The 22,946-nt window shown below is 42.9% G+C and overlaps 2 protein-coding genes across 11 annotated transcripts in view; one reads left to right on the forward strand and one right to left on the reverse strand.

The window, feature by feature from the left end:
* tert (telomerase reverse transcriptase) overlaps positions 1–4,064 on the forward strand; it is a 39,921-nt gene extending 35,857 nt beyond the window's left edge. For all 4 annotated transcript variants that reach the window (XM_087145360.1, XM_087145359.1, XM_022237817.2 and 1 more), the window contains one exon: positions 1,090–4,064. The gene's annotated coding sequence lies outside the window, so the exon portion shown is untranslated. The remainder of the gene's footprint in view (positions 1–1,089) is intronic.
* myo16 (myosin XVI) overlaps positions 1–22,946 on the reverse strand; it is a 57,028-nt gene that overhangs the window by 9,007 nt on the left and 25,075 nt on the right. For all 7 annotated transcript variants that reach the window (XM_022237812.2, XM_022237809.2, XM_022237811.2 and 4 more), the window contains 14 exons: positions 22,331–22,593; positions 21,577–21,682; positions 19,903–20,089; positions 18,957–19,165; positions 18,238–18,387; positions 17,197–17,367; positions 16,896–16,971; positions 16,571–16,746; positions 16,092–16,166; positions 15,372–15,577; positions 14,370–14,472; positions 12,573–12,672; positions 10,893–11,014; positions 5,253–5,410 (listed from right to left, as the gene is read on the reverse strand). In XM_022237812.2, the coding sequence (XP_022093504.2) occupies positions 5,253–5,410; positions 10,893–11,014; positions 12,573–12,672; positions 14,370–14,472; positions 15,372–15,577; positions 16,092–16,166; positions 16,571–16,746; positions 16,896–16,971; positions 17,197–17,367; positions 18,238–18,387; positions 18,957–19,165; positions 19,903–20,089; positions 21,577–21,682; positions 22,331–22,593 (2,102 nt within the window). The remainder of the gene's footprint in view (positions 1–5,252; positions 5,411–10,892; positions 11,015–12,572; positions 12,673–14,369; positions 14,473–15,371; positions 15,578–16,091; positions 16,167–16,570; positions 16,747–16,895; positions 16,972–17,196; positions 17,368–18,237; positions 18,388–18,956; positions 19,166–19,902; positions 20,090–21,576; positions 21,683–22,330; positions 22,594–22,946) is intronic.

Below are 22,946 nucleotides of genomic sequence, written 5' to 3' on the forward strand. Positions count from 1 at the left end.
AGTTATGGAGTATAGGACTGACATAAAACAATGTTTATTTGATACTTGTTAAAATCATTTTATTTACACACTGATAGAGCAGTTGATTTTTTCATTGATGGCTAGTGACTATTGTCATAAAAAGCAGGGTCCCTGCAGCCTGGAAAAGTCATGAAAAAGCCATGAAAATTTGTAAAAATGACTAAAGTCATGGAAAAGTCATGGAATTTAATTGTCCTAGGTGCAAGAACCTTGAAACAGGCACAGTTAGTTGATTTGATGGCCGGTTGTTTTCCACACCCAGCAAAGGATGTGGTCAACACATCCAAATTATCTGTCTTAATTAACTCTGGAGTAACTTTCCATTTGAGCATTATTCGTTTGAGCATCTCAAGTTTGTCACAGTTCTGGTTCAGTTAACTGGCAAAATGCATATTAAAAACAACATACTGAAGGAGGGTTCACAAGTGGAGCAACAAGGATACAGTGTCCAAACAGATCTTGGGAAACATAACTGGCTTTAGTCAGCTTTTCAGCTGTCCCAACTATTTTTGACCACATGATGCCGGATGACGTGTAAACACTCAATTTTCCTTATTGGTTCCACGGAGGATGTACATGCATACCCGTACACTCTTTTGAGACTTTTTATTTTCATTTACACAGTCGATGTACATGTATTAATGGGTCGTGCTTGGTTGTGTCATAAACAAATTGCAATTTCAAAGAATTTGCAGGAAAAGAAACCCGCCCCGGCAGCTTTTTCGGGTAAGAAAATCCGACGTTAACTGGTTCAGCCACGTGATGGAAAAGCAGAGCATTAGACAGAAGTCGAAACACTGCGATGCTGTCTGGACACCCAGGGAGCTTTAACTCCAAACACTAGACCCTCCTGTGGCTGGAGGAGGGTTGGACCAAAACGGCTTCAGCTTTTTACACATGGTGTTATCTTTAAACAATACTGTACCAACATTTACCCGTTTAGGAGAGTGTATGAAATAATTGATTTATTACTCCCTATGTCAAGTGACAATGATCTGATTGCAACTATGTGCTTGTTCAGTCCTGACGATGGCAGCAATTTCTAATATACGTTCATACTACCAACAGGCTATCAACAGTAAGATGAGAATCGTTTTTGGTAAGAACACCTGTGCGGCATTGTGGAGCGGAATATTCACAACAAGTTTTCAACGGGGACAGAGCCTGCAGCTGAAAAAAAACTTCAAAGCTTACGGCAACCCCTGACCTGCCAACTTTGACTTCCTGTCACACAGGAAGTTGGCAGGAATCCTCGGGCTGCAGGCAGATCCTGTCAGGATGTGGCACAGAGGCCACCGAGGTTCAGGATACCAGCTGTCGAGGCAGAGATGAAGGCTACCGGCACTTCATCCGTGAAACACTGCACGTATATTATCCTCATTATATTAGTCATACGGCATGTGTCATATTACAATAGAATTGTTCACACAATTTCCAATCCCAAATGTTTAATTTGTGTGGCTCGTGTGGTTCCATTGTTTTCTCTGAATTTTTAACAGCTGGCAGATAATGTAACAACTGTATTTTTCATAAAGCTATTATTTATTTAATATCCATAAAGGAAACTGCAGTGTCAGCAGCTCATTAAAACAATTATATCAGCCTTTACATTGAAATTATATAAACTTTTTTATTTGTGATTCAGAATCTGATGATTTCAGACTTCTTGGTCTTCTACCAGATCTCACTGGTTCATAAGACCAAGCCAGTGGATGGAATCTATTTCCTACGGCTAGTTTAGCCTTGGTGAGACTTTGGTTGTGTGAAATTGCAACGTTTCATCCAAGGTCGATTCTGACTTTGTTGAATTGACGTTAGACAGTTTCAGCAAACAGAAAATGCATGCACTTATCATGTATTCCTATCTCTGTTGCTGATGACACCATCACTTGAGGCTGTCTTGTATGTAATGCGGAGAAGCCCCAAGGATGACGACATGGAAGCAACTTCGGATAGTAGTGTCTTCAAGTTAAATTTGGGGTGCATAAATTTTGTTTTTGAAAAATGCGCACCACCAATGTTGCTACACTGCCGTGAGCATCATCACGAACGGGCGTGCGAGTCACGCCAAAAGTTTTTGCAATCTTACACATACCCAGTACACGTTGTGTCATGCGGACAATTAACTTGGATGCCGAAACTGTCAATTATCTATGACTGGGGCGTATGTACACTCCACTGTTTACATGCGATGTTTGCTCGCCAAAACAGAGTGCTGTTTAGTCCACTTGTCAAACGAAGACACCGAGGACATGCTCATGCTGTCCGTCTGTGAGACAAGTTCATGAACTCTATTCTCACGCTGTTAAGATTTGTTTCATCTCTGTCTTTTTTGAAAATTCTAAACCACAAGCAGACCCACAAATAATGACTTAAATTTATGGGGTAAGACGGGATCACTTTAATTGCAGGTTTCGCCCTTACCTGACGTATCTATTTTTCTTAACACTGTATACTCTGTGTTTGTCCGAGAGCTTGCAAAAAAAATCACAAGCTTAATAGAAGGATTTCACATGAGCGCCGTCTGCACATATCCGCATCGAAAACGAGGCTGTCTGTGTTGAACTTCATCGCGAGCGCCCGCAAAGTCGACACAGTACATGCAGTATCCGGGTTCGTAAGTGTGACGCCACTTCAGTCTAAGCCACGCCCACTGCACATGCAGATGCACAACCATCGCAGCTATGTTAGTTCGCGCTAAATTGCCGTTATTTTTTCTTTTGATTTTACGTGTCGAGTCATCCTGAAAGACTTTTCCATAAAATTTTGCAGCCTGAAAAGTCTGAATTTAACATACCTTTATGCATTTTGTGTCTTGACTCCTTACTTTCAATCGTCTGATCGTATTAAGAATTGAAGCTGACACATACAGCCTCGTTTTCAAACCACGGAAGTGCGCAGATCAACGCTAAAAGCGTCATATTGGAATCCCTCTATACAAGGGTGGAACTCAAGTATACAGTGTTTATGAATATATACGACGGGTAAGGGAACAACCTGTAATTAAAATTAACATCTCCCCGATGTAGAGTACATCTTGAAACGGGATCACTTATGATTATGCCTAATACATTTTATTTTGTGAAGTTGGTTTTTTACATATGTACGTGTGCAGATGTACAGTTTTGCAACCATGTTGAACGGATGAAAGAAGTGTCAGATCCCTCCACAAAGGCCCGGTCCCTTCCCCCAAAGTACATGTACACATGTACAAACACACACTTTACACTATTCAGTGTTGTACATATAGAATAAGAACATTCCGAGGTAAAAAGAAAAATTAAATAACAGCCCAAGTGGTGACACTATCAATATCACCAGGCACTGATCACTGGAGAACCAGTAAAATGAGTAAATCTCTTGCAAGGGGGAGGGCATTGTGCTCATTAATAGGTTTGAGTCCACTTTTTCCAAGGTGCCATTTCCAACAAAGAACCCTGGTTTACTGTGACCGCACCCATAATCAAAACAACTGAGAGACGTGCTCAAAATACACGTAGCTTATGACCTTTCCCCCATCATCTGTTTTGTTAGTATAAATGCCCGTCTGGAATTTTTTTTTAATTGCCAGTGAATTTTTCACTTGGTTCATTTCACTGTTAAGAAAATCGGTGATACCAGCCTTTTTGCTACGTGAGCAGACGTAGGCAGTAGAAATGGTCACGTTCTGCCACCTGTCCAGTTTAGGAAATAAATGTATGTTCTCCCTATTAAGCCGGATTGTGTCATGTTTTTCTGTAGACTACTACAGGCTCTGAGAATGACTTGTCTTATTCCAAGGACTGAACAAAGCAATGTGACTTGGAAAGGGTGTCTGGAGAGATTGTTGGAAACACACAATACAGCACTTTTGTTATTTTAAGGAGTCTGGGGACTAAACTGCAACATTAAATAAAGGGAAATTTTGATGACAAACATGCACGTTATTTATCAACAAGTTCCATGTCCCCGTAAGAATCCATCTTTTTAACAACATGTTTGTGACTTGTCAACCGTCAGTTGCTTTTTCAATTAAATGTCTCAAAAAAGGGCCAAACTTCAAAGACATGATGTTCTTTATTTATATCACTCAGAGTAATTCAATACACTGGGAAAACATTTTTGCTGAAATGATTTGATTTGCCACAACTTGTACAGCGGAAAGTGCACACTGGCAATTGGCCCAAAGGCTCCGATTACAGCAACTGTAAAAACAGAGGCAATATGGGCTACCACCCTACTGTATCTATGAAAACCCTTCTCATCTTGACAATTCTCCTGTGAATATTACTATTTTTCAATGAACGAAAAGAACAATTCATCGGGCCCTTTCCAGGTTTTTTTTTTTTTTTTGTTATTTTGTTTCAAAAGCTTTTCTACAGCACTTAAAAATGTTTGAGCTGATTAAGATTCGATACCGAAATGGCAATGTGAGAACAACCAGGGCCAATTTCACAGAGCTGCTTAAGCACAAAAATTGCTTTAAAAACCAAGGTTACCACTTCAAAATCTATTGTGATTGCCATGCTAACCAAACGACAATATACATCACATGGAGTTTTGGCTGGTAACCTTATTTATCAAGCAAGGTTTTTTCACGCTGAAGCAAATTTTGTGCTTAAGCAGCTCTATGAAATTGACATTAGATTTATAACGGCCATCATTCTTCAACATCTCAATTTTTAACGTTCATCACGTGCATGGCCTATACTTATAGACTGAGGCATAGGGTAGTAAGCCAGTAAATACATGCAGGCCACAAACTACCTGCGAGGACCAAATGCCAATTCGCAGGCTGTCAGATTTCCTGCTTTTAAAGAATTTTGTGGCACATAAACTGGACGGTTTGTACAAACAGGAAGGGTGGTAGCTACCAGCCAGACTGCCAGCTTGTATATCTGAAAAAATTTGGACAAAATGACGCCCTCCAAATACACGTGGCTCTTTTTTGCAATGAAGTGCGGGCATCAATTTTCAAAATGGCGATGGGCTTCGTGAACGTATTGAGGGATGATCATCTGTGAATAGAAAATCTTCCAAGTGTCATTGGTCAACCCAGTAAAAATTGAAAAAAAAGAAAGGAAGACGAGGAAATGAGCTTTGAATTCGATGTGTATCGTCAACTCCTGAAAAACTTGAATTTTTCCTTGAATATTTCCTGATTTTGGAAGTAATTTTTTAAATCACTGTTGTATGTGACAGCTCATTTTCCTGGTCTTCAACCGCAAGCCAATGATGATAAAAAGCCTCACCTGCCAATCTCTTGCTCATCTCCATCCTCCCCCGCTGCTGCTGTTGCTGCGACCCTGTGGCCCCCAGCGTCTTCTCCATTCACGCCCGTCGCCGCCGCATCCAGCAACACTCGCTCCAGCTCCTGCGCCTCGTCGTGGTCGTTGCAAGCCTCCTGGACCTGAGTGGAGGGGAGCGGCGAGTCACAGACGTCAGTCTCCATGATCTCATGCGCTCAAAATTTTTATCTACACAAAAATTGATGTGCGTCTGGTCTGATGCTTTCACACAAGGGCTTCGCTTTGCTTATAATGATACGGTCGGGCGGCCAAGCATTAAATAAATTCCTGCTGTCAGACACACCACTGTGTGCTGTGCACACCCAATGGGTTTCCCTCAAATACAGTCTACATGAGCGTATCACAAAGGCACTGTCAAGGCCATGTTAGGTTTTATTGGTCCGCTGGCTTGACTTCTGCTGTCCATGTGTTGTTTTTTTTTCTCTTTTCGGAGAAATGAGCTACGATGGGAATCGTTGCAGCAAAGGCGATGAATCGAACATAGGTCACAGCTGAAATGACAGAGTCGCTGTAGTCCACACAGCAAGGATGGCACAGCCCCCAAAATATGCACTGGAAGCGATCAATGCCACATCTGTAGGATGGATCCGACCAAGCTGGTCTCTTCCTGATGACAAATACAGAGAGAGAGAACAAAAACATCCACTCCTAGGGAGTCTGCACAGTGCCTGAAGCAGATACAATGGGGGGGGGATGTCCTTTGAAATCACCGAGCAAAGAAAGAACTGCCAACAATTCTCTGGGGAAAATCCTGGAGCCGGCTAAAGGCCGGGGCATGGGGAAAAAAGGCCACAATCACTGACAGAGAATTTTCAGTGTCCCTTGATAATCCCAGACTACTCCAAAATGTCGCCTGTCATCAGGCAGGGAGGAACAGATTCCTTACTGGAAAATTGCAGCTAATGGACATCCGAGCTTGCAGCATAAAGGGAGAATACACTGTGTCTTGCATCAATATCAAAAGTCATCAGGAAATGCTCAGAAAAGATGCAACACTTGCCAAATATTTCAAGAGAGGGGGGTTGAAACTCTCTCTGATAGGGAAATAACAAACACAGTTGATTTATGAGTTCAGCTTCCCAAGCAGGAAAAAAAAAATCACAAGAGAGTAATTTGGATGCGTGGTCTATTTTCCCAGTACCTTGACAGAATATTTATGATCACAAGGTTCTTGCATTTCTGAATTTCAAACGCCCAGTTCCCAACAGCAAACAAATATTGGCCGGGTTGTAAAAGTCCACCCTGATGCAATTTATGGTCCCTCTCGATGATGGAAGTCCCAATGGAATGACAAAGGGCTGAATGGTTGGCCTTTGATCAGCGAACGAGAAACTGGACTCCAGCTTTCAGCAACTGCTCATCAACTCTAATGATATGTCTGCTCCACAGATGATGCCTGGGATATCACTTTTCACAAAGGAGGCTCCACGAGAATGAACATAAATAATTCCCACGCTCTGGTGAACTTGGACCCTGAAGAAAAAAAAACGGATGGCCTGACTCTGCCTTGTGTGGTGCATGCACTTTTTAACAATCAAATTGGTCTGCAATTGGCCAGCTTCTGTGGAAGAGTTCCCACCCGATAAAACACACTGATTAATTTCCTGAGGTGAGCCCAGGGTAGACTTGTGTGAGTACTTTATAGCCTCGGGGAGAAATCACTGGCTACCGGTGCAGCTGTGCTGACAACAATGCTTTGCCAGGTTTCCCACCGACCCATCCAACAGGCATGAGACCAGATGATACAGTGGTACAAGGTAATGATGGAGGCACGGTAGTGGCTTCAGGTTAATTGTCACAGACGCAAGTTGGATGCACTGTGACAGCTTCTGGCTGTCGTAATTGTGTCAGACTCAAGTTGGGAGAGCAGCTGTGGCACAGAAACTTGCCACAGAAACAAGTTGGAAGAATTTAAACGGCTTTTGTACAGAACAACTGTGTCGAGACTCAAGTTGGAATCACTGTGACGGCTTGCACTTTGTTTAAAATAACTGTTGCAGACTCGGCTTTGAAGCACTCCAACACGTTTTGTTCGAAAAAATCATCAGAAACTATGTCACTGAATAGCTGGCACAATGTCTGGGTCGTTATTGTTCAATCTCTGCGATTGTTCTGTTATCTAGTGCTTTGATTGGTCTCTGAGAGAAATGGAAGACACAAATAGTCATCAGGCCACATAAATGGCTCCTCATTAAAGTGACAAGTAATGAGTTTTGTTTTTGTTCATGACAATGAGTGATTTCAATCTTTCCCAAATACATCTTCTACCAGGTGCTAGGTACTTTAACAAAATGGCACATGCTGCTCGGGCCTATATGTTAAGGTTTCAAATGTGAGGTGTCTGTGTTCTTCAAATTTGTTCAGGAAATGGCATCTGGCCCACAACCCCAGAGGAACAGGGGGGGGGGGAAATGAAATCGCTAGCAGACTGTGGGCAAGTCTAAAAATCCCAGGAAATCACCAAGGGAGGTTTGGCCAAGGCCGGCCAAGCCAGCCAGCAACACGCACACACACGCCACCAAAAGCCATGCCTGCCCCAAAGTTCCTGGTCAGATAAACCAGACAGAGACAGCTCCAGTGATGCAGGAAGAGCCTGATAACATATCCCATTGTGCACACTGCACTCTGGGGTTCAGAGACTGAGTGAAGGAGGCTGGCTGTCCAAGAGGTCATTGAGAGGTAAGAGATGTTGCCACGGTAAAACCATCATCAGTCTGTGGAAACATTTCACTGTCTTTTCGTTTCAAAAGGGATGCCCTTCACTCATCAACATTCTCGGCTTTGCCATAACCTTATTAGGATTGACAAAACTTGGATTTCAAGTAGTATCTTCAAATTCATGTCACCGTTGAGGAAGAAAATTTTTCAACAAAGAGAACAAAGCACATGTAAGAGACACCCCAGATTTTATCTTGCTGGGATGGCATTTCGTGGGTGAAGACCATTCTCCATTTCCTTATTAGGGCATGCATCCACTGCAGGGGATACAAAGTATCGGTTACTGCTTGTAATTACAAGTACAGAGTATTACCTTACTGAACATACATACAGAACCTTCATAAAGGCTGATCATGACCGCTCAATACATTGCTTTGTTAGTGATCGGCACCAATTGTTCAAGGAATACTACAGATCCAAGCAGTAAAACACAGCAAAAACAACTCTGCCTCCTGCACAAGTTAGGTTTCTAAGCAGTTCACATTTATAACAATTTCATGTTTGGAGGCAAATTTAACATAAAGCTTGTTTCTGAAACAAACATGAGAGTTATCCAGTCAAATTGCTGTAATCTCTAAACGAAGCTTTGCTGGTAGATCCCACGGATTTCTACTTTTCTTTCATATACATGTATTACTGTTTCTTCACAATAATGGCCCTCAAGGATTGGCACCTTTAATTCCTACTTTTATGAAGCCCTTGGACACTGAGGTTCTTGTGGTTTGGGGATGATACGTGTATGTAGTGCTTCGAAAAAGCTAAGCTACTCGCATTCAAGAACTGGAGTTAATTACTCATTGATACATGTACAGGAATTTTTATATGCTCTTTGTATGGACTAAAGAGGGCGCTGTTGGCGGTCTACGGTAACAATAAAGGAAATGAGAGGACTACATGTTCCACATAGTGATTTGTTTTCTGAAATGCATCATCAGAGCTGTAAACATTCAGTTTTCATAGGTCTCCGTATTGAGAGGCATTCATTTCTATAAACAAAATCTTCCTTACGGATTAATCAAAGATGGCTGACTATTATGATACGGAAAATAAAGACCTGAGATGTAAAATCTGTTGTGCCAAGTCTCTCAGCACACAAGAACTGTTAACTGCTGGTTTCCTCGAAGATTTTCACCCTGGGCAAATGTTCTCCAACACCAGTGATATTTCCTTCCTTATTTAAGAAGCAAAGCTATCAATGACAATCAAGGACCCCAGACTGAAGAAAATTAATCTCTTCAACTGATCTCATGTTTAGTTGGCATTGTATGCCAGTGAGTAGATTTCCAATTGCGAGCTCTTAAAATGCTTGAGACCGTTTCACTTGTTCCCCAAAAGTCTGTGATTTCACAGCACCTTTCCTGGGAATTTCGACTGTGATGAATTTACAACTGCGATGGACTTGAACCCACAGGCTATTTATGCAGACATCTTAGTTACTTATTTAGCACCCATTTCAGAGATCATTTATAAATTATCCGAAGAACCAACTCAATATATTAAAGATACATTCACTGCATACAGATAAACTCATCAACAAGGGTGAGATTGGAGGAACATGAAATATCCATCAAATAGTCACCAACCGGTTTGATCATGGCTCCACAGCAGTGTTCAATACCCAATGTCGCGCATAAAAACACTCTTAAAGGTAAACTCGTATTTTCCATTTTTTAAAATACATGTAGACTGCTTGGAAAATCCTGGAATCAGGAAAAATTGTGATGAAAAAAATCTTGAAATCAGGGCAAAATCTGGACAAATCTTTCAACCCCCCGGCATTAATGATTTTCACTCTCTTCTGAGGCTTGCAAATAAAGATAAACGACCTGCTGCAATGTCAATAAACTCGAGACTTCTCTTTGAAGTGTCTTATTTTTTTTATGCACCGGAATCTTCTCATGGTGATGACATGCCCTTCACAGTACATTTAAACTTGGCACAGATCCCCCTCTCCCGTCAGCAGCACAGACACTGTGTGAACTGCCCCTGGCCAGCCATGCATGACGCACACACACGCACGCATCATCATCATCATCATCACCATGAACCCTCAAGGCCGACAGTCGAGCCCATTGGACAACCAGTCCCATCAATTACGGCCGAGATGTGAGAAGCCTGTGCAGACCTGCGCAATGATGGCACATTATGGCATCACACGCACGGCACAGATAGACGCGGGGACGAGGTGGCGCATACACAGGCCCGAAGTTCAAATCTCTGCTACTTTGGGGGAAAACGTGCACAACTCTTGGGGCCTCTGTGCAAATGGGATTGACCTTTTCCGATTTTTCCATTCACTCGAGTTCTGATCCTGCTCAAATTACAAGTCAAATCAGAAGCCTGGTTGCGAGTAACGGGGGATGACAAATGTCAACGGAGTCTGTCTGTCAAGTCAGCTTGCTTGTCGCACGAGTTCAAGTCAGTTCAAGAGACGTTTTTCATTTCCATGCTTGTCACATTAAAAAATATCACATATATACAAGTACAATACAGCAATAAAGTTATCTAACTACTAGGGCATAGAACAAGCAAATACACAAAGGGCATTTCCTTCAATACAAAAGACTGTCGAGGGCCTGCAGTACAACCAATTCAACCACATTTGCAAAAAAATAAATGCTGTATTATAACGAGAAATGAGCGTTCAGTTTGTGAAACCTGTGATTCACTCGTGATGATCTTTTGACAACTCAACTGGACTTGACTATAAAGCTGGCAGAGCAACCTCAGACAACAACAAATATAATTCAAAACATACTTGAAATGTGAAAAAAAAAATGGCAAATACAGATGCGGTCACTTGCCACTCCTGAAAAATTCTGCAGAACTGAATCTAAAAAGTTTGATGCTAAGAAAGGGCCTTACCTCAAAGATTAAGTCACCTTTGCGCTGTACTTCACTGAAGAAGACAGCCACACAATCCTTTTGCCGTTTCCATCTCGTGAGGAGACTTTTCATTCCCTGTCGGCTCAGGAAACCTCGCACCACTGAGGAAAATACAAGGGACACCCAAAATCTCTTCAACTGAAACAAACTCAAATCCCCGATTTTAACAATTGAGTGGGCAACAAGATATTTTCAGAGAACCGAATTAAATTCCAGAAATCAGACACTCTCATCCCCTCAGAAATAATCTGACAAGAAAAATTACTGTTTACGCACCCCTCCTTTTGAAGGGTTCAATGAAATAGTAGAAAAATTGTTGGCTTGACTTCCATGCAAGTCGGCTAGACCGTGAGCAAAAACCGTGAGCACAGCCAACTTTACCGTGCACTTACCTCTGCATAAATGTAAGAGCACGCAAGACCAAGAATTGTTTTTATTTACAAGTCACCAGTCAAACGGTGTTGATGTAAACATCAGACCACAAGTCCGCTACGCAATAAAACCAGAACCCACACAATTCACCGCTTCCTCTGAATGACAGGGAAGTTGTGATGGAATGTGTGCTGGCCCACGTTTGCAAACGTCTAAAATAGTGACTGACACCACATGAGTAGGAAAAGAGGCATCATGTGACGGGGCATCGATGACACGGCCAATGTTGGCTTGCAGTCTCAAAAAAAAAAAAAAATGTACCCCTGATTTCCTGCTGAAATGGCTCTACAAAATCCAAACATGCCCCAAAGTCAATACTGTCAGGGGTCAACGACCCTCGTAAGTCTGACTTGCAGTTTTCGTACATTTTTGAAAATTGTCCAGAAAGACTTTTTTGTGGGCTCTGTGGTTTTTTTTTTTTTGGCACAAAATTTACATTTGGTTTTCTTTAAGTGTGGGAAGTGTAGTGGACTTCAAGTGAAAAAAAAACGGAAAAAAAGATTCCACTGTAGAATTTGGATGATCCTAATGATCAAAATTTATACCTGGCTCGATCTGGTCGAATACTGTCATCTTAACATTAACACATTGACTTCTGGCTACGAGTAGACTCGTAGTAACAGGTGTACCAGATTCTGCCTCTATGAGTATACTCCCTAGGAAATGACAGGCTATTGTAATGTAAACTTAATGCACTGGCATCACTGAAGAACACAGCAAATAACGCTCTGCAGTGTGTGGAGGCCATACATCTGTAAAATGGTCATGTTCTAACAGACACCTGAAAGGAACCTGTTAGATATGTGCGGGTGCACACAACGCTTGGCAAATGGGAACGCCCCTTTGAAATTAACCTGTAATATGCACAGAACAAATCAACTACGGCAGCGCAACAACACAGAGAAATTTAGGACAACCAGCATAAATCTGTGTAAGACGTGAAAAGGGAGTACGGCATGTCTAATGCCCCTCCCCCCAGCCAAGCAAAAAAAAACAATGTCTTGATTAGCTTAAAATCTTGGCGTCAAAACAAGACTTTCCAGTCCAAGGCAACTCATTACCTTCAATTCTCCCAACCCAATCCGCAAGCGCAGACCGGGGCTAACTGCACTAGTCCCTGCTGATTTTCCTGTGAGTCACCTAAGACCTCTCCCGGAGACCTGCTATGATCAAACTCCCGTCCCGTTCCCAACTCCCTGCAAAGAGGAATCCCCGTGTCTTGCTTACCTTTCTGGCACGTTACAATCTTCTTCTCCAACCGGCTGCTCAGCTCCTGCAGTCTCTGCGTGTGCCAGTGTCGGAAGAACAACTTGGAGGACTTACCAAGCTAAAAAAAAAAAAAAAACAGATAGAAAGTGTGAGATTCCTTAATGCGTGCATCCCAGAGTAGACAGGTAGGTTTCCATAATTAACGGGCAAATTGGGACTTCCTTGCCTCGTTATGATTCATACAGCACTGCGCTTAACACACCCACGATATGTCTTGATCAGACTTTGATTGATGCAGACAGGTGCGCGTGGGCTTTTGTCAGTTTGTGGGGAGGGGGTTGCAAAATGGGCATGGGAGAGATTGACTGGGGAACAGTGACGTAGATTGCACTCACAGACAGGTGAGTTTGACCGGTTAGTATGGTTGGCCATCTTACATAGAATGTGGCTCGCATCATACTCCACGGTTCTGTTGGCACGCTGTGTTATTTTGGAGTGGAGCGAACATAAACGGAGACACAGAATGGGGTAGGGAAGTTGGGGCAGGGTGGGGAAATCGGGATGGAGCTGAAATACGGGAAGTAGGCAAGAGTTTTTAATTGTTTGCGACACTGTTGACCAGCATTAATCCACCGATGTGCAACTATTCCCTCCCTGAGGTTCAAAACAAGCTTTGTCTTGTACTCAGAACTGCTTTCCCTAAATTTTCTGACAAATTTTTAAATAGAGACTTTGCCCTCATACGGACGTGTATTAAATAACACTGTATTCTAAGCACTTGTCCGGGAGATTGTGAAAAAAAATCACAAGCTTACTCGGGTGGGACTCAAACCCACAACCTCCTGCTTACTAGTGACAGACGTCTTACCCACTTGACCACCGAGCTTGCCAGGGTCGGCTAGCTGGTCTTAGTCAGATGTAGCAGAAATCACTTTAAGATGTACTTTACGTCAAGGAGAAGTTAATTTTTAAATACAGGTTTTGCCCTCACACTTACATTCATTACATTACACTGTATTCTCACGTTCTCCAAGAAAATTTGTAAAGGCAATGACAAGTTTTACCAGCTCAGTGACTGAAGGACTGTAATTACTCACTTTCACAAATGTGTAATAAATTTTGAAATTACCCCCAGTATATGTTTCATAGGTTATAAAAGGTCAATAAGTTTTACAGTCATCTTGAAAGCCAAGACAAATAATGGAAAATGAAATACAATTACTCTGAATGTTTTTTTACTCAGGTTTATTTTGGGAAGAGGAGCAAGGAAAGAACATTAGCTTCAAGTGTGGGGCTAAATCAGCACATCCCGACAACGACAGAACATACATGTAGAGGTTTTCTTTCACAGATTTCTTGCAAGAGCCTCCTCTTCAATGGCAACACAGATATGGTAGACACTTGAGGGTTACTGCTACCACAGACTCATTGCTCACTCTGGCTTTGTGCACATTCAGATGAAAATTAGCCCTACATACTTTGTGCAGTGTGCACACTAGCTATTGCATGCCTTAGGCGTATGTCCCTCACTACAGGTCTTGTGACTGATTACACCAGGCTCAATCTACTGTTCTGGCACAGAAGCCACGGTGTACTCAGCACCAATGTAAACGCCCTTCGAGTTGTGCACATTCAAATGAAAATTAGTCCAGGCGCTCTGTGCCATATGTGCAAAAACTAATGCATGCCTGCAATGTATCCCCTGCATGTGGCTCTTGCGGGTAATCACACACCGCTATCCACTATTCTCCTACTGTTGCTGGACTTCAAGCAAATTTCTGGAATCGCTCTCCCCCCTTTTGTTCACCTACTCACCTTCCAGTCGGAGATGTTGTGGTACTTGAGCGTGTCCTTGCATCTCTGCAGGTCTGTCTGCTGCAGTTTACGGTCGGTAGAGAACTCTACCAGGGCAGTGTACCTAAATGGTGTCAGGGCACAAGACACAGGAAAGACCAAGTCACTAATGAACAACAGAAATTCTCATACTAAGTACTTGTTACATCATTCTCCAGGGATCTAAGGTGAAATCTTCATCAAAAAGGCCGATATTACAAAAACAGTCTATTTTGTTTTTTAAAACCCTTTACATCAAACCTTTCAGAATCTAACATCTGCTTTGCAAGATTTTCATGGCCTTGGAACCACACGACCAACCCATTCATTGGAGCTTCAGTAACTACATGTTCTTGACTTGCAATTTCGAATTGCATGAAGATCTTCTGCATACAGTGCTCCACTGATTTAAACCCACAAACGGTCGTCTCAGGTAACCACACCAGGAAACCAAGCCCTCAAAATCTGAAAACAATCGCACTACAAATCCCATCCAACAACTCGGTTTGGTGTCTTTTCAAATTCTACCATTATGAGACATTTCAATCAACTGAAATTCCCCAAATTCTCAAACACTTTAACACACGAGGCCCCTTTCGCCACTGTAGTCAAGTGCTCTTCCAAGTCCCAATGTACAACCGAGTTGCAGAACGAGGCAGGAGAAATCAGGCCGAAGTACCAAGGCAGTGTTGGCCGAGTTACTTTCATAAGAAGGAATATACGTGTAAACGTTTGGGCACACTGCTGCCATGGGTACAGAACCAATGAAGCACACCCTTGGTGCAATCTGATTCAATCTCATGCTCGTAACCATTGGAATTCCGATAACACCATCTAGTTTTTCAAGTTTGATTCCCTCTAGATCACCTCATATTTTGAGACATCCGTAAGACTCGTAAAGGACTTGACTACAAAACCACAAGGTGCTCACTTCTCAAAGGGAAAAAATAAAAGGAGAGGTTGGGGTGAGATCGAACGGCGAACCTTTGCAAGAACTCCTCGGGCGTGAGCCGGAGCGGAAAGCCCTGCTGCCGGATGCGGGTGGTCTCCATGATGCCTGTGTAGCGCAGCTGGGCGATGACGTACTCCGGTGTGAACTTGTCCGGCAGCTTGGCCGTGTTGGGCTTGACGCAGCGCACAAAGTGCGGGGAGGAGACAGTCATCTTGCCAATCAGCTCCAACAGGGAATTCTGTCCACCGATGAATCAATAAATTGATTAATTTGGCAATAACTGACGAAAATCAATTCAAACTAGATTAGTTACTGGAGTTAATTGACGAGTCAGCATGTTAGACTGCATGATTCGGTTATTAAGCAAATAATCAATCTTGAATCCAAAAAATGTGCTTTCTCATGACAGCCATGTTGGTATGATAAATTTGAAGCTCCAAACAAAACTGAACATGCAAAATAATGTGTGGCACCACGGTCTATTGATTGGTAACTTACAAACAGAGTGAATGAATCCGTCAGTCCATCTGCCATTTCACCAATCATCAATTAACTTTCACTTGATCATCAATTAATCTGGGATCGATAGATTCATCAACCTGGAACCTCTTCACTTATGTGACAAAGTTTTGGCATAACCTCCGGAAAGCTAAGGCCAATGAAAATGGTTGGGGAAACACAAAGGGACCGGAAGTGAAAAGATGAAAACACAGGAAAATATACAGCTCTCCTTTTAAAATGAGAAACTCTACCTTGAAGTGGAACAAAACTGTGGCAGCTCCCTTCCGCTCTGTTCCTGTTACTGGTTTCTCCACTTTCTTCCTTCTCTGTGGACAGAATATCCATTTTGAACCATTTCAGTTTATTTTCAATAACTTCAATCTCTCAATGCTTCAGGCTTCTCTTGATACTATCCAATATCAATCAGAAAATCCAATATTAAGTTCAACAGTATACAGCTGATTATATTTAAATACATGAAGTTTGGGCATATTTGTGGTTTTAGCTCAAGTTGATTTAGGTGGTGAAATGTCCACAGCATTCATACACCCACTCTTGAATCTTAAGATCTTCTAAAAAAACTTTTTTTCAAAAGAAAATTTCAGCAAGGATCGATACATCAGGCCCGCAAACTTTTTCAACTTGTACATCCTAGGTAATTATCGCAAGCAAACTCTAGACCTTTTATAAAGTATTCCACATTTCTAAAAATAATGCAGAGTTATTTTACCAGGCTTTCCCGTTCGGACATCCGTTTCTGCCGGAAGAAGGCAAAGGCATCCTTGGTGTTCTTAGTCGACTGCTTCCGGGACTTCCGCGTTGCCCGCTGCCGGACACTGGGCGCTATGGACCCCGTCCTCGTCACTTTGCTCTGGAACATCTCCCGGATCAGGGGACTGTAGCTTGCTACAAGACCAAATCACAGTAATAAGTGGTTTCAGAATTGGGTCTCTGGCGTGAACACTTGTCTCTGGCACCGCTGAGAGGGTCACTTGTACCAGACATCCATAACTTGACCCAAATTTGTTTGAAAAAAATGTTAATCTGATTCTTACTTTTCATGGTAAACTGCACCGACTTAGCCAACGTGTCCCTGTTCTTCTCCAGGAAGCCTGAGAGGTCATAGTTCACCTGGGTAGCAACAGCACAGGTTAAAGGTAAAGTCACAAGTAGTCTATCGTCTGAAACTGGTAATATAGACTTGATTCAAGCCTGTTGGTCTAGTTGATACTATGAAGTGTCATCGTTGATGGGTTATATTTAGTACTGTGTTTACAAGAATTTAAGTGATCATACTTGTTTTTCACATGTTTACTAAGCAGAGCTTGGTGAATACTGCCATGTTGTTTGACTCACAATTCCAGCATAGTGCAAAATGCCAAAGGACAGCCCGCCGTCCTTGGGAGCAAAGTAGATGTTCTTGGCCTTGGGGCTCAGTCCGCTGTGCAGCTTGGTGGCCAGCGACTTGTCGGTACCCTGCGGGAAGTGGCTCTCCTCGTCAATGAGCGCGATGATGCCCGTGTGTCTCTACATCAGGAAGTGTGCAAATTTTCAGACTAATTACCGAGAATGCTTTCAGAAATGAGATTTCATTAGGCACACGGGACAAACACAAAAGGGTCATCTTTAAAATTCAGAAAGAGCAATACATAAAGTGGCAGTGCAGTTTCTGATTTGCATACATAAACTGACCTGTTGTACATATTGACTGGCAATGCACACAGTGCACAGAATTATATTGACTGGCAATGCAAGCACTGGTATAAATATATTGACCGGCAGTGTGCATATATTGACTGCTTAAGAGGGCACTAAGTGTAGATTTAAGGCGCCTTTCCATACACACATCAACACTTGCGCCAAGCTTTGGGTTCCTTCAAATTACTCCCTGGGGTGATTTTGACAGCCGAACCCAATGCACACGTTACAATGGAGTCAACTTTTGTATCCATGAAAGTGAAACGCATGAACGCATCGCGTACGCAAAGCAGCCCAAAAACATTATGGAAAGACACTTTTACATGTATATACATGTAACTCTAAAAGGGATTACAAATAAACAATAGGCCTAAACTATTTTCAAAGGCTGGGGCAAATAGAGTCCTGTTTGTTGCCATGTTCAGGGAAACGTCATTCTAGCTATCTACCAACTGACTGGTCATGTTGCTGATCTCCTGGTCTGTCAATGTTTTCATTCTGGTGTGCGAGTCACAAACCACAAGACCCATTCACGCGGTGTGACCAGAAATCACATCCCAAAACGTGCCAGCAACATCAGAAGTGCTGCGAAACTCCATCAAGAAACAGCAGCCCAAAACACGCCGCCAAGCACACGGCCGTTTTTTTCCCTCACATCCTAACTTGCGTCTTCCTTTCGAACTGTCTAGACGTGTTTACCTCCAGGAAGAGGTCCAGGCAGGGCTTGTTGTTGGTGAAGCTGATGCGGTCCAGCTTGATGCCTTCCTGCTCGCAGTCGTCTTGCTCCTTCAGGAAGATGTGCTCGTTGAAGAAGTTCTGCAGCCGCTCATTGGCGAGGTTGATGCAGACCTGTCGAGATAATCACAGAGAGTGGCAAAAAGCAATATGTGATCATCTAAAATGGGATCTGAACCAGTAACTTCTCAAAATCATTTGGAGAACTTCTTTGGAGACGGGGTTTGAATCCTGTTTCAGACATTTTCAATTTGTAACAAGTAACAAGTACCAGGAATAGCAGTCGGAAGTGTCAAACATGATACCTCGAGAAAAATTCTACAAAGAGGTAGAGCCTTCAGCATTGTTCTGTGTCTTTGGTCAAGGCACTTTACCAATACATGCAAGACGTTGTCACAAACTGCTACCAACTAAAGAGACAAACTGTTGTTGTAACTTGGTTATCGTTAAGATCGGAGCGGACTTAAAGTCCACCCATCCTAGATATGTACGATCATACAACACTAAAAAGAGATAAACTGTTAATTAATGGCTTCTGTTCCACGAAGCAAACTAGACTTGTAAATGCTTTATAAGCCTGATAAGCAGGGGTACCAATAAGGAGTTCCAAGTTTGTGGATATATGCTCTTCAAGAAAGGCACATTTTTTCAGGAGTTTCTGTCTCGATCAATTCATCCCCAACCTGTTCAAAGCTGTTCCGGCAGAAGTTCTCAAAGCCGAAGATGTCCAGCACCCCGATCTCGTAGTCGGTCTCTGCCCCCTCCACGGGCTGCAGGAGCTGGTTGATGTTGTTGACCACCCAGCTGAACAGCCGGCTGTAGATGGCCTTGGCCAGGGCATCGCGGCACTCCTCGGCTTGGTCTACGGTTCGAAGCTTGGTGATGGCTTCACCTGGGGGGGTGTTGAATCAAGGATATAGGAATAAGCCTATACATATTATCCAGTGACTCAATCAACCATTGCTCTGATACAGGCAACAGATGAAGCCATTTTCAACCATGATCCCCGAATCCACCTTATTCAGTGTTATCTCTTAAACGGGGTAGTGCCTGACTATTTTGGGTGTAGCACCACAAAGGATCCACAAAAAGTCAATTGTTTAGTTTCACGTTTCCAATCTGGAACAAGCTTTTTCAACGAAAAGTCTCCCGACTCACATGGCCTTTTTAGGTATTAACCGGGTGATTAATGACAACAAACGTTTTTGTCCGGCTGCTTTGCTGCTTTGAATGGTTTGTGACCGGACTTGTGACACAGTGGCTTGTGGTGAGCTTGTAATGCATTTGCAGGATGATGGACTTGGCTATAACACTGCTCTCTCTTCTCTTGCGGCATCCGCGACTTTCAGTTTGATTCTGGGAGCTGTTGGGTGCAGTGACTGTAAGTCAGAAACTGATTTCAGAAGTATGTCCAAATTTTGGATCTACAAGCGTACTTAGAGATTCCCAGAAGACTTTTGATGGACAGAATTTTGGGAAAAAGTACTGCAGTCGGGAAGCTGGAATGCATGTACACGATACGTGCCTCGACTAGCGCTGAGTAGTCGACAACAGTCATCAACCATCAGATCAAAGAAGACTTCATAGAAATAAAGAAAGCTCAATAAGAAAAGTGTCAACTGTTTGAACCTCTGGTGTAGGTGGTCTCGGACATGATGGCCCCTCCTAGCTCGTCGGCAGACACCTGCAGGAGGACTGCCACCTTGTCCAGCACTTCCTGGTTGACCAGACGGGCCATGTCCTTGTCCGACTGGGTGAAGTGGAGGTCGCCAAGGTGCAGGATGGCGGCCAGGGTGCGGAATAAACTCTCCTCGTCCTGTCACAGAAAAGGGGGTTAAACCGGGGATGAAATTAGAAGAACGTGAAATATCCACGTAATAACCACCCGAGGTTTGAAGAGCCCCCCCAGTGACGTAGAGTCTTCGGTACACATTTGTGGCTACCAAAAGGTACCCCTTCAAATATTCGTTTCTTGTTTTCTACATCAACTTTGAAACAGAGAAACAACTGTAATGTAAAGTTTTCCAGCCTCAAAAATCCTGACAAATCTCACTCCTCAGTGTCAAGAGTTTGGAGTTAAGATGAAGTCTGCAGTGACTCCGGTCATTTTACCATTGTGCAATGACCCCATTTGTACGTTAGCCATTTGGGGATAGTCTATTCCACCACAAACTTGTCCCAGACTGAGACACAGATTATTTGCGGACAATATACCAATACTTTTAAATGACAAGATACCACAGCCAGAGTCCTTAACAAAGATAAACTTTACAAATACTGCCCCCTGGTGGTCCGTTGTTCAAGATTTGGGCGACGTTTCTCACTGCATGCTTGTTTTGTTTGAAACTCCAAGACAATGGGTCGTATGAATAAAAGGTAGCATTTGCTTTTACTTCCATTTTTGAAGCATTTACTCGTGTTTGTATGAATCATAATGAAGCAAACGGTTTTACTTTAGTGCAATTGCTAAAAAGTAAAAGTATTTACTTTCTACTCTTCAAGCTTGTGCTTGACAATAAGCAGTTGCTTCATTTTGTATGAATAAAATTGAGTAAGTTCTACAGAACTGGAGTTTTTACTTGACATTTTTCAAGACTGGGTCAGGGCAAAGCTTGAAAACGAGGAGCATTTACTAATGTTCAAAATGGCAGCGTTCATGAATGTCACTCGAAAGGAAAAGCTGTATGCCTTTAGGAGGGAATCTCAAGAAACCAGATGCAGGCAGCTGTACTGATTTGAGAGTGACAGAGCAATTTTCTTCATCAAGGTTTTTGCAATCAAAATTACTGCCATCATGCTTATCTGCCATGCTGAGGTCTCGAGATACAGCACCGTGCTGCACTGTGCGCGTCTGTACGTCAGACAACAGAAGCCCTATTGTGCAAAACCGTTTGGCTGTGAAGTCAGCCACAAGCATAAAAGCATTTGCTACTATTTGTACAAGCAGATGCTGAACAGTAAAAGAAACATTTTATTCCTACAAATTCAAACAATTGCTTATTCTTAAATGGTTTTACTTCTCAGTAAATGCTTTTGCTGTTTGCTTGAACTTCATAGCACAATTTACTACAGTGCCCGCAGCCACTTGAGGGATCCATGCAACCTCAATCTCAAAGGAACAGTTACAGCCTCTGTGAGTATAAAAACTCCACAGGAACAACTCAAGCACCGGGAAAGAGTACAGACATCACCTGGTACCGCACGCAGAATCTGCCAAGTTTTCAAACAGGAAAGAATGTCTTGTACCCAGAGGAGGGGGTTAATTTTGAGTTTCATAGTCAATGCCGGTGCAACAAGACTTACATCCTTGGAGAAGCCGATGAGATGTAGACAGTCTCTCACAGACTGGAACTTGAGCTTACAAGCCGTGTTGACAGCTCTCCTCACATCATGCCCTCTGTTCAGGTACCTTTAAGGACAGCGCACAAAACAGTTCACTAGAAATTACCATAAACAACATGCAAATGGAATCAGACATCCTTTATTTCGTGTTCAAATCTTGGAGGAAACAATCTTGTCTCTACTTTAGGGAGTAGCAAAACTGAAAACATTTTTTATTAAAAAAACAGACTTTTGTGATGCCTCGAAGGTAAGGAAGATCGAGACCTCTGCACTCTCAGTAGATCCTCTGCACTGAAAATCTCATATCCTACAATCCCTGGCAACCAATCATCCCTGACATCAACCGGTCCAAACCGTACATTTTGTGGTTATGGCTACCAATTTTGCCACTGCACTGCTGAGGTGAGAAGCCACAGCCATAAAAACAATGATGCTTATTCTGGACACAGTCTGACATCAATTTGACCAATCAGTGAAGTTTGTGACAGAAGTGTGGACACCAGCACATATGGGCTCTATAAGAAAATCGTTGTGGGTTCGATTCCCACTAGATCCTAATTTGACCAACTTGCCAGGCAAATTCATGTGCTATGCACAAATTGGCTGGTAACAGGTCACAAGACACGTACAGTGTATGATACTTTTGGCTGGCAACCTTTTTACTAAGTGGTTATTTTTACTGCTTAGCAAATTCTTGTGCTCAAATGGCGGATACCTGTGCGCCTCGGCACCAGACAGCCCAAACTCGATCTTCTCCTCCTCCGACAGGCCGGCGTACATCAGGTAGAAGATGTGGAAGTTCCTCTCCCTCTCGCCCTGGTGTACCACCCGCGACTTCTCCAGGAGGTACTCTGACAGTGCCGCCCCCTGGACCCGCCCGTCCCGGCAGAAGAGGAGCTCCAGGTACTTGCCGAAGCGGCTGGAGTTGTTGTTCATCTCTGTCTGGGCGTTCCCAAAGCACTCCAGTAACGGATTCACCTGGGGAAAAAAAAAAACAGTCATGTTTCATAAGCATTGCCGGTAAAACTGTGACCCCTAAGTGGGAAATCATATCTGGAACTCAACATTTACGTACCACAGTAGTGACTGAGGTTTAGATTTACTTGTTGACAGAGCCCAAGAGCAAAGTTTGTTCAAATTCAAGGGAAGTGCCTCAGCAAATATAATGTTTAGGAATTCATATGCACAGAAAACACCAGCTGACTGCCAGTTACAACAAATGTATGGCATGACATCTTGGCTGGTAACCTATTTTTGCTGAGCAGGTATTTTTTTGCTTAGCAGATTTTGATGCTTTGCGGCAAGCAGCCCACAATCTTTTGCTCATGCTC

Source organism: Acanthaster planci, linkage group LG14 (genome assembly GCF_054643075.1).
Source record: "Acanthaster planci isolate LZ-2023a linkage group LG14, COTS_SCS, whole genome shotgun sequence".
In the NCBI taxonomy this organism is placed as follows: Eukaryota; Metazoa; Echinodermata; class Asteroidea; order Valvatida; family Acanthasteridae; genus Acanthaster; species Acanthaster planci.